This window comes from Neolamprologus brichardi, chromosome 11 (genome assembly GCF_056152115.1).
Source record: "Neolamprologus brichardi isolate AB-2024 chromosome 11, ASM5615211v1, whole genome shotgun sequence".
Lineage (NCBI taxonomy): Eukaryota > Metazoa > Chordata > Actinopteri > Cichliformes > Cichlidae > Neolamprologus > Neolamprologus brichardi.
In genome coordinates, this window is record NC_142114.1 from 28,701,712 (window position 1) to 28,713,539 (window position 11,828).

General features: G+C 43.5%; 1 protein-coding gene across 2 annotated transcripts in view; it reads left to right on the plus strand.

Annotated features, from left to right (window-relative positions):
* The window catches only part of otud7b (OTU deubiquitinase 7B), a 45,223-nt gene extending 34,429 nt beyond the window's left edge, over positions 1 to 10,794 (plus strand). The window contains exons 7-12 of one of the 2 annotated variants that reach the window (XM_087848493.1): positions 826 to 932; positions 1,222 to 1,349; positions 3,254 to 3,403; positions 5,162 to 5,279; positions 7,320 to 7,398; positions 8,125 to 10,794. In XM_087848493.1, coding sequence (XP_087704619.1) covers positions 826 to 932; positions 1,222 to 1,349; positions 3,254 to 3,403; positions 5,162 to 5,279; positions 7,320 to 7,398; positions 8,125 to 9,594 — 2,052 coding nt within the window. In that variant the 3' untranslated portion in view covers positions 9,595 to 10,794. The remainder of the gene's footprint in view (positions 1 to 825; positions 933 to 1,221; positions 1,350 to 3,253; positions 3,404 to 5,161; positions 5,280 to 7,319; positions 7,399 to 8,124) is intronic. The other variant, XM_087848494.1, reaches the window with a different exon arrangement.
* The last annotated feature ends 1,034 nt before the right edge of the window (positions 10,795 to 11,828 follow it).

Consider the following 11,828-nt stretch of genomic DNA (forward strand, 5'->3'; position numbering starts at 1 on the left):
AGGAGTTTCCGGTTACTACTCAAGTTAAGATGTAAAGTCTAAATCAAGCTTCAAGTTTGCATCTAAAGGTCATGTGGAGCTTTAAGCTATTTGGCATCCCTGTCATCTAACACAGCGGTCTCCAACCTTTTTTGCACCACGGACCGGTTTATGCCCGACAATATTTTCATGGACCGGCCTTTAAGGTGTCGCGGATAAATACAACAAAATAAAACTAGTACCGGTACCGAAAAAAAGATTTATTCATAACACACATGAAAAGACCCAGGAAAACCGAGTAAACGATAAAAACGATAACAAAATAACGCTGAAAACCGATAAAAACCCTGAAAACCATACATTTCACACCTGAGCCTCAACTCTCACGGCAGGGTACCAAACGACTCGCGGACCGGTACCGGTCTGAGGCCTGGGGGTTGGGGACCGCTGATTTAACATACCCTGGACGCGTTTGCCTTGAATTGTTCCGCTGATATTTGTCCTCTTATGTTTCCTAATTGTCAGTTTAACTGCACACTCGATCACTGCTCTCTTCTCATGCCCGCAGCAGTGCAGCTTTTCCAGATTTTCCACAGATGACTATTGATTCTCGCAAACCAATGCCAGTTTAATTTAATTTAATAAAATTTAGAATATGTGTCGACGGCTCTGCTCTGTCGCTGCTGTACGAGCGACAGTACGTTTCTAAATCTCTAGGCTCAATTGTCTGCATGTAACCTTGAGGTGAGACGCCATAACGTCAGTACATGCTTTTGTGACATTTGACACGGCCTCTCTAAATGGCAGTTGTGTGTTTGTGTGTGCGCGCCCTTCTTTTCTCCTCAGTCTGGGCTGGTGTACACGGAGGAGGAGTGGCAGAAAGAGTGGAATGAACTGTTAAAGCTCGCCTCCAGCGAACCGAGAATACACTACAGCACCAACGGCACCAACGGGTGAGGCCTGGCCCGGACAATGCAGTGACTGTTAACCCAGCACACTTAGTCACAGTCATGTTTTTATTCATGAACAGACAAGCGCACTCACAGTCACAACTGAGTGACCGGCCCTCATTAGTCCATCTGCTTTTTTACTGCGGCAAACAAAAGTCCACTGGGTCGAATACAGCGACTGTAAAGCTATAAAAAGCAAAGCCACACTAACACCATGTGGTTTTTAAGTTTTACTGTTAGCCAAAGTTTCAATCATCTCTGATAAACAAACTGTTGCTGTTGTTGTTTCCAGAGCGGAGTCTTCAGACGAGCCGGTTTATGAGAGTTTGGAGGAGTTTCACGTCTTTGTCTTGGCTCATGTCCTTAGAAGGCCCATCGTGGTGGTCGCTGACACCATGCTGAGGGACTCGGGAGGAGAGGGTAAATAAGCCTGAAAAGACTTTTCATTATTTCACTTTCAATTTAGTTTTATTGCTTTGAAATGTTCGATTTTCATTAGTTTCCGTTTTTAACCTGCAGCCATGAAAGGCTGATGAGGGATTGTTGTCAACCCTCCGGGCGTTCGGCATGAACACCCAACTTTCTGAGCACTCTAAGCCGAGATCGAGGGGACGATCTTCGGATTTTCAAATTAATGCCTTAGCTACATCTACTAAAACTCTTGGATGTTTGAATAAACCTTTACGTCGAGGTCAGAGGTCAGGTTTTTGGAAAATCTTGTGAACACAATAAGTTAAATAAAAGACGTCACTGTAGATTTTTAGGTTTTTATTAGATGCAAGTTGTAAGTAGTTCAGAATACTTATTACAATACACATGTGAAGATGTCACAGTAAATATACACTCAACTGCCACTTTATTAGTTACAGCAGAAATTAACTAAATCTGACAACATTTACTGGTTGACAGGAGCGGCACACAGCGTGGTCCTCTGCTGCTGTAGCCCGTCTTCTTTTTGTTTGGACCATCATCTATAAAAACCTTAGAGCTGCTCGTGTGGGTCATCTTCACTATATCTACATGCCTAAATTGCTGCCATGTGATTGGCTGATTAGATATTTGCATTAAACGGTTGAACAAGTGTACTCAAAGTTGCCGATTAGTGTCTGCATCAGCGGGTGGGATTGTTGATTTGACCAAACTGACAAAAAACACAACTAAAGGTGTTTCCTGCATGTTTTTTAAATTCCCAATGACCCGCTGAAGCTGTGATCTGCACATCAACAGTCAGTCTGTGCACATGCTGCAGCTTCAAGCTAACACGCTAGCTGAGACAGAAGCGATGAAAGTTGTTGATGGAAGACACAAAAGTGGTGTTGCAGGCCTCCTTACACGAATGTAGCAGGGCCTGTTTATTTTCTGTCCACTTATACCTGAAAAATGTGTTTTTCCCCTTCAAAGAACATAATCTGTCTTCATTTGGATTCTCTAATCTCCAGTTTATGAAAGATATGAAGTCACAGACCAGAAAACATTACCAGCTGCAGCACAACAATCTCAAAGTGATGTAAAGGCTCGTTTTATTTGTATGCGCAGCCAGTTTATGAAAAACTCAGCTGTAGGTAGATCTCATTTGCTCGACTAAATGCAATTAAACTTTTGAGGACTTGATGCTAACCAAAGTGTACGTGAGACGGTTACATTGTGTGTTTTCCAGCGTTTCCCTTACTGGAAATTAGTTGGGTACATTCACATGGGATTAAGATTCCAGATGAGCTCAGCTTTTTTTTAAGACTATTTGTCTGTGAACAGGACTGTAGATGTTTGTCATTTACAGATTAGAAAACTGAGGCCAAACAAAAGCTTTGAACCAGATAATCCGTGATTCGTGATTGCAGTATTTCAAATGAACTCTGCCCTTCTGATATCCTAAAGTTAAAACAAACAGTATGAACTCCTGGCAGCCTTTTATGTTTCCCCGCTTCAGAGGGTTTCTCTGGTTACAGCTGGGCTGTGACGGCTTGCCTGTCTCATCCCAGGACAGGTCTCACAAAAGACTCTTAATAACATTAGAGTTTCACTTCCTTGTGGAATAAGGTTAAATAAATATATTGGAGCACTTTGTTTGGAAAAACAAATGTGAAACCAGCATTCTTGGGAATAAACTGAAGCATGAACAGTTTGCTATCTTTTAGCAGCTGTTGTTGTTTTTTGATAACGATCTTTTCCATTTCAAGTAGATTAAAAATCTTCCAACAAGTGAAGTATTGTCCTTGTATATCTTTATTGTTTACTCGTATGTTTCTGTTGTGTTTTACTGACTGAGAAACAGAGCTGAGGTCCCGTTTCGCAGATGTTTAATGTGCTTATTACTCACCCTCCAGCTTTTGCTCCCATCCCATTCGGAGGCATCTACCTACCGCTGGAAGTGCCAGCTGCCAAGTGCCACCGCTCTCCGCTGGTCCTGGCATACGATCAGGCGCACTTCTCTGCTCTGGTCTCCATGGAACAGAAGGACAGCTCCAAAGAGCAAGGTGATGCTCTCCATCATCCTTTAAAATGATCGCGTAAATATTGATTCCTTTTTCAAGGGCTGGTAGTGAGCAGCTGATATCTTAAAGCCATAAAGGAGAGTACATCAATCAGGGGAATGCTTATACAAATATTCCCCCAGAGAAGTTGATGAGTTTCTAGTAAGCACTAGGGGCTTTTTCTTACTTTACAGCTTGGTGCCGCTGCTTGATGAGGAAGTCCTTTTTGCGTATTGTTCTTGATGATTTATTTGGGAATGATGACTAAAGAGAACTGGGCTTTTGAGTACACCTCGTGATCCATGGAGCTCAGCTCCAGGCTGGGCTAAAAATACAAGATGAAAATCAAATCAATTTATTTATATAGCACTTTTCACAGGATAAAAACCACAAAGTGCTTCACAGTAATATAAAACAGAAATACATAAAATACATTAATAATAAAACACAGCACAAATCTAATTAAAAGCCAATCTAAATAAATGAGTCTTAAGCTGCTTTTTAAAAGAATAAATACAATCAAGGCATCGTAATGATGGAGGGAGAGCATTCCACAACCTGGGGGCCACCGCTCTAAAATATCTATCACCTCTGGTTTTAAAATATGTTCGTGGGACCACCAACAGCCTTTGATTAGAAGATCTCAGGCAGCGAGAGGGAGCGTGGGGTTCTAAAAGATCAGAAATGTAAGCAGGGGCATCACAATTCAAAGCTTTAAAAGTCAGTACCAAGATTTTAAAATGAATTCTGAAAAGTACTGGAAGCCAGTGTAATGAACGTAACACTGGTGTAATGTGCTCTCTTTTTCCTGTCTTAGTTAAAAGCCTTGCAGCAGCATTCTGGACTAACTGGAGACGGTCAAGATTCCTTTTGCTCAAACAAAGAAAAAGGCTGTTACAATAATCTAAGCGAGAAGAAATAAAAGCATGAATAACCGTTTCTAACTCAGACTTAGACAGCAAAGTTCGCAGTTTGGAGACGTTTCTTAGCTGAAAAAGGCAGTTCCTAATTAACTGGCGAGAGTGTTGTTCTAGGGACATGGCAGAACATGAAAGATGTTATGGGTAATGTAATGTAAGTAATGATGCTAACTGGGATATTTTTAAAATGTGTTTTTGTTGTTGTTGTTTTTAAACAACTGGAAAAACAGATATTATTACCATTAGAGCACCAGCACACTCATGTGTAGATTTGTTTTCCATTTAGTCACAGCTCTCTTCTCTTTTTGTAAGTACTGCACTCTTGCCTGAACTTGGCTAAGCTACGGTGAATGCCTCTGACAGCATTTGCACGCTAAAAAACTGCCCACAAAAAAACCCCAGTGACCCCAGGAATCCAAGGCTGTGCTTCTGGCTCGGACGTGGTTGGTCTGCTCCTTCACTTTGTGACTTCTTTGGCGTGCAGTGAATCTTGGGATAGGTGGAGTCTTCTTTATACTACTCCTGATGCAGCCTTGGAAGGATTTGCAATCAAATAAGGACGCAGCCATAGTCTGAATTCCCATGCTAATGTCAATAAGCATGGGAATTCAGACCATGCAGTGATTTAATGTTTTCCGATTGCAAGAGTGGAGTCTAAATCCTGATTTTGTGCACAGTTTACATATCTACACTTGAAATTCACTGCACAGAAAACTTAAAACCATCCAAAGCCAACTGCTAAATATTAAATAGGAGATGAAAGGTGCTGTTTGCACACAGTCCTCACACTTATGTAGGTGTATTTTTATTGTTTTCTGATGTTTATTCTTGTTCCCACCAGCAGTTGTGATCCCTCTCACTGACTCAGAGCACAAAATGCTGCCACTGCACTTTGCTGTGGATCCAGGGAAGGACTGGGAGTGGGGGAAAGATGACACAGACAACGTGATGCTAGCAAGGTACAAAAAGATTTTACTTTTTTAAAATCCAGCTTTGGTTGTCTGTTCTGTTTGGACACGGTTAACAACTAGAGTGGCACATGCTCACTTGTGCGTGCTTGCCCTTATCGACAGCTGTCTCTTTAACACGAGTCTCAGTGTGTAGGGATTGACTGCTGACTCCAGATTAGTGATAATTAGATTAGCTCAGACGCTTCTCTGTGAATGAACCAAAGGAAGGAGCACTAAAATAGCCGCTCTGCAAAAAAAAAAAAAAAACCTTCCACCCTATTTACGTCAGTGGGTGACACCAGAGGTCTTATTCAGATGAAACGGCGAGCTGAGATGATGTTATGTGAGTGGCTGTTAACATTGTTTGAAAAGGTCATTGACTTAAAAGGCCATAGCACAACAAGAGTATACGACAATACGATGCTTTTAGTGATTTTGCCATTTACTCCACCATTTAGATCCATGTGAGTCTTTATTTTATTTTAACTTTACCTTTAAAGAGCACGTATCCTCATTATTTCCAGCTCCGTCTTTGTACTCGGGACTCTGACAGAGCGGCTTTCTATGAGTCACTGTTTGGATTAATTCCTTATTTTGTACAGGAGCTTATTTTAAAGTGACTTTTGGTTACACTTTATAATACCCATCATTAGTTGTGAGTTGATAAGCAGTTAGAAAGATGGCTTATGTGAGTGAAAGGGCAGGTTTGCAAGATGGTAATAAGACCTGCTATGATGTGTGGTTTGGTCATGGTGGCACTAAAAGGAAAAAAAGAGGAGGCAAAGATGTTAAGAGCGAGGCAAGGCTGAGATGGTTCGGACATGTGCAGAGGAGGGACAGTGGATATATTAGACAGATGATGTACATGGAGCTGCCTGGTAGGAGGAGAAAAGAACACCTCAGATAAGATTCATAGATACAGTGATGGAGGACATGCAGACTGTTGGCGTGACAGAGGAGGATGCTAGGGGCAGGGTGAGATGGAGGCGAGTCTTCAAGGCAGATTTTGATGACATGCACACACAGTTGTTTATGTCACGTACTTGGAGCTATTTGCTTGTTTACGATTGTAAAACATGGGGGGAAAAAGACATCTGTCTTTTTAACATTTGTAAAACAAGTAATAGTAATATAAATTTCAGTTTTTTAAAAGCCATAAATTATATTTATAGATGCACTGCTGTGTTTAGCTGTCCTCAGTCTGTTGTTATGCTGTTATTAATAGAAATAGAAATAATAGAAATATCCTTTATTGTTCCTCATTGGGGAAATTCATGTGTTCCAGTAGGAAAGTGAAAAATGGAGTATGCAGATTCACACACAAGTAAAGAATATAAAATAAAATAAAATAAAATAGAAGAAATAAGACAGTACAGGGCGAATTTACAACAAAAGAAAAAAATACAGTGAAATTGTAACAAGTAACAATTTACTTGTTACTGTTTATTTATGAGCAATTAAAAGTATTACCCAGCTTTCTTATGATTAACGACAATGCTGCGTATCCGAGGTGACCATATTAGAAACATTGTTGCTTAATGACATCATTCAGAACCGAAAATGGAAAAAAAAACATCAGCAGAACATTTACAGCAGCTGAAGCCTGAACTTTAGGCTCACCAGGGATTACTTATACGTATGCCAACCTCCTTATTTGATAGATATAGATACAGCTGTAGATGTAGGTTCACTCTATGAAGACAACTGACTGGCATTTATCACATGAAACAACTTATGTTCTGTTTTCTTGTTCTTGTTTCTTGTTCTCACTGTAAGACCTAAATCTCTCGTCACCGCTGTGTTTTTGTTGACTTCCCTTTGCTGCTTCTATTTTTCTGCCCGTTATTATGATGCTTTAGAATCCAGCTCATGACTGTTGTCTGTGTAATGACAAAAACGCTGTTACATTATAAAAATAACGTGATCGGCTACCCAAACAACAACAGTAATTACTTTTCCATTAGCACAGGAAGCCCTGGCAGAAAGTTCCCTCTCACTGAACTTTACCTTGTTTTTCTCTCTCTCCCTTTCCTTCCCCCTTCGACCCAGCGTGGCTCTTTCTTTGGAGGCCAAGCTCCAGATGTTGCACAGCTACATGACGGTCACCTGGCTGCCCCTGCCATGCGAGGTAAGGATTTTTAATCCAGCGCTTCTTGTGAAATGTCTGACAAGTTAGCTGAGGAAGTCGGCTCAGAATTGAAGACGTCTTTAATACTTTGCCAGACAAATCTGGTTTTGGGTTATTAGAAAAGGAACTAAATCCTGATGTAATCAGATAAATGCTTCAGGGGTTGGTGATGAAGGTTAATTCCTTCAATTATTACAAACGAGCAGAATTTCTTTCCTTTTCCTTTGGGCCAGTGCTCCCTCTGACTGCTGTATATGTGAAAACAAACAACAGTGGCCCGTTCAGGTCAAAAAGTCACGCCATGCAAACACTATCACAAAGCTCCTCTTGTGTCCCATGTGGTAACGTCAGGAAGCTCGGACGAGCAAGTTCATAGCAGTTTTATGGTTTTGCTACAAGGAATGGCAGCTTACATGAAGCCCTGTGTTGTTAGAGGGAGTTTTTCTGTTTCCACAGGATAGCCATGTGATGGCATAGTTTCTGAAAAATGGTGCATTTATCTGATTTCAGTCACTGCATCACTGCAGGTCGTGTTTGTAGAAGTTAAAGGACATCTGGACATGTTTTTTTCAGCATTTGGGAGCAAAAAAAGAGCTTCTTGAATCACTTTCTTCATACCTTTCTTCTGCCATAAATGTGGTGGACCTTGGTTATATAGTTGTATAATTTTCTCCTACTGGTCTGCAATTTTTTTCACTAGAACTTGTTCTGCTTTGTTTGTTGCAGCAAGCCCCGCTGGCCCAGCCGGAGTCTCCCACGGCATCAGCTGGAGAAGATGCCCGGTCGCCTCCCGACTCCGGAGAATCGGACAAGGAGTCTGTCAGCAGCAGCTCCAACGGCAACGGAGACACAACCACAGGATCAACAGTCAATGGAGGGGGATCTTTGGCCAAGAACAGCTCCTCCTCTTCATCTAGTTCATCCAGCAGTGGATCAGCAGGGAAGGACAAAACCAAGAAGGAGAAGGACAAGGATAAAGACAAGAAGAGGGCAGACTCTGTGGCCAATAAGCTTGGCAGTTTTGGAAAGAGCCTGGGCAGCAAGTTTAAGAAAAACGTGGGTGGGCTGATGCCAGGAAAAAATGTTGGAGCTGGAGGTGCCAAGCAAGAGGGTGGGGAGAAGAAGAAAGGCTCATTTAGAGGGAGGAAGGGCAGCAAGGATAGCTCGCCTTCAGCCCACGCCTCTGAGGATTCTGGGAAAGGCTCTCCCTCCTCGGGCAGCGAGCGTCTCAATGGAGCCGGGAGCAGCATGAGCAGCAGCGGCGGGAGCAGCACTGAGAGCGAGCCCTACAAGTACAGCGCCGATGTGAAGGTCAGCCTCGGCATCCTGCGGGCCGCCATGCAGGGGGAGAGGAAGTTCATCTTTGCCAGCCTCCTCACCACCAGCAACAGGCAGCCCTTCCAGGAGGAGATGATCCAGCGTTACCTCGCCGATGCAGAGGAGCGCTTCCGGGCTGAGCAGGAACAACAGCGCCGCGAGGCAGAGAGGAAAAGCATCGCGAACAGCCTCCAACCCCCCAAGAAGGAGGTGGTTGGTTGTTCAGAGCTAAGTTACCGGCCTTACGAGCCCAAAGAGGAGCTATCGGAGAACTCGTCGCCTTCCTTCAACACGCTTAAGCTGTCTCCTTTGAGTCCCTCTATGTACTCGGCTGTTGTGCCCATCCCCCGGCCCTCCTTCATTGACCAGCCTCTTCCTGCAGCCCCCCTGACCCAGCATCTTCACATGCATAGCTACGTTGATAATCGACGCCAGCTAGCTGGTGGCTCCTCTGCAATCTCTTACCCTGGCCTCCCCTCGTATGCAACCCTCCCCCGGCACGGCCCCACAGCACAGCCTCCCTCCCATCCCCAGTACAATAACTCACAAGGCCCCTCCTCCCTCAGTCCTTCCCGCCTCGCGCCCTCATATCCCCCCGAATTCGACCCACCGGACTACCCCGGGGCTGAACTCACCACTGGGAACTACACCAACGGCTTCCGGGACATGAGCTCCAATCTAGACTGTCGGAACGGGCAGCCCCCTGTCAGACACTACTCGTTGGGCAGCGCCAGCGGATTGGCCGGCCTGCAGTCCAGCCGCTGTCGGACACCCAACTGCAACTACTACGGACACCCCGAGACGGGCAACTACTGCTCCTACTGTTACCGGGAAGAGCTGAAGAAGAGGGAGACAGAACCGGCCATCCACAGGTTCTGAGCAGACCCCCGTTGTGGCTTGAATTTGACGAGTGGCCTTTTTCACGACTGGAGCAGATCAGCCTGTGGATGGACGAGGGAAAGGGCAACCGCCTCCCTCATCTTTTATTCTTAGCCGTGTCATTACCTGTTGAAAGTACCAAGCGAGGCTACGTAACTACAGGATACGCAAGGTGGTCTTTGACTGCCAGGGTCACGTTAGACCGTAGAGTAAACTGCACTTCTGTTACATTTTGCTGTGGCTCTTATGCAGGCGTTGTGTACGAGTGTGTCTGTGTGTGTGTGTGTGTGTGTGTGTGCGTGTGCGTGCGTGCGTGAGAGAGAGAACTACAAACTCTCCTCAAGTCTTGGAGTTGGAACGCCTTGCTACTATCTCCTCCTAGTGGAGCGAATGTATATGGCAGGCATCATACATGACACTCATCAATACATGTACAGAACACACATCCACACTAAGTAATGCTTACACTACAACATAAACAGAGATGCAAGCACAAACGGAAAAGGCGTGAGCGTCTCTGCTCCATTTCTATTCTTCATTAAGGGATGTTTGAAGTCACGTCTGGTTATAAGGTGATTTCAGTGTTACAGATATTAACACTATTATCATTAGATGCTTGTACCTCGGGAAACAGCACAATTAATCCTCGTCGAGTTGCTTTTTTCTCCTCTTTTGTCGCATAAAATGCACACTGAAACTGTCGTGTGATGCTCATGATAAGCGATCTGTAGGCTGCTGCGGTGCTAATGTTACAGAACGCGTTTAAGACGACTGCTCTGCACTGCACTCATTCGGGCAAAGTAACTATCACTTAAATAAATCTGCATTTTTGTCCAATGCTGTAAATTGGATTATGAAGATGTCAGCCCCCCCCTTTTTTTTCTTTAATATTAAGAGCTATTGACCAGGTCACATGATTGACCAGGCATCATAGATCAAAGACAAGATAGGAACATAGTACGATGGTAAGGTACTGTCCCGGTCCAGAGTATTTCTTCTGTTTGTTGGAATGTTTTTCTTTTTGTACTCGGGTCTTCCTGTTTCCTGTTACGATGGTTGATGTTTGTGTGGCCTCGAGATGCAATAATATGTGAAATGTGAGATGAAACTTAACGTTCAGAACAGCAGATTTTTGGAGACAACAGTCAATAACTTAAACGAGTTGAACATTAGTAAGCTACGGAGCCCCGCAGGGGACATGGGAGAAAAAAAATTAAGACGGACTTTTGCGGGATCTCGCAAAACTTTTAGCCGCATTCTTCGGACGCTGGCTCGAAGCCGACCGGGAGGTCGAGGCACGATGTGCCGGGAAAGCGGTGTTCCTCCCGGCTGTAGTAGGTCTCGACTACTACAGCCATTCTTCGAAGGCCGAAGAATGCGGCCTTCGAACTAACTCGGGATCTCGAGTTAGTTTTGCGAGATCTCGCAAAAGTCCGTCTTAATTTTTTTTTCTCCCATGTCCCCTGCGGGGCTCCGTAGTAAGCACATTTTGGGATTTTTAGGAGAAAATTTACGGCTTTGTTACCAAACATGTTGCGTTAATCAGTGGCGATTTCTCTCTCCATGACGCAAACTGACACAAACACTCGCCTGGATGTGAGAAACTGACACGTTAATAACAAATTCTGGTTATTTTTTTTTTATATTAATTTTATAATATTTTCCCTCTGTTCTTTCTGAAGGTTTAGAAATGTAAAACATGTTTTATGTGCCCTGAAATTTTAATTAATAAGGTGTTCGGATTAATTAGCTGCTTATTGGTTTGGCTATTTACTGCAAATTCAGAAGTTCTGCTGAAGTTTTTTTGTTTTTTATTTTTGCATTCGGTCTGTCAAAGTCGGTTGTTTTTGCACAAATTTGAGCACTTTTCCTGATGTCTGTGAACTCAGAGCTTTACTGGTTTTTAGTTGGTGCAGACACTGCCACCTCTGGTTCTGGGAAGTCAGAGGCCACGGGTCAGAAGATTTTCGATGCAGGACGCAGAAGATGGTGTCACCATCTCGCTCGGTGTCCCAGTTGCCTTTTTTCAGCATTTGCAAACCAAGAGGCCGACTTCAAGTATCCACTGCTTGCCTGCAGTTTTCACAAATTCTGTACCCAAAACTCAGCAAATTATTTCATGAGTCTGATGAAGTGTTCAGTTTGATTTTTGCTGTTTTTTTTCCTTTAAGGCTGTTTTAGTTGTTGACAAATTAATTTCTAATATTTATTATTTCCCCCTGTAATTAAGCTAT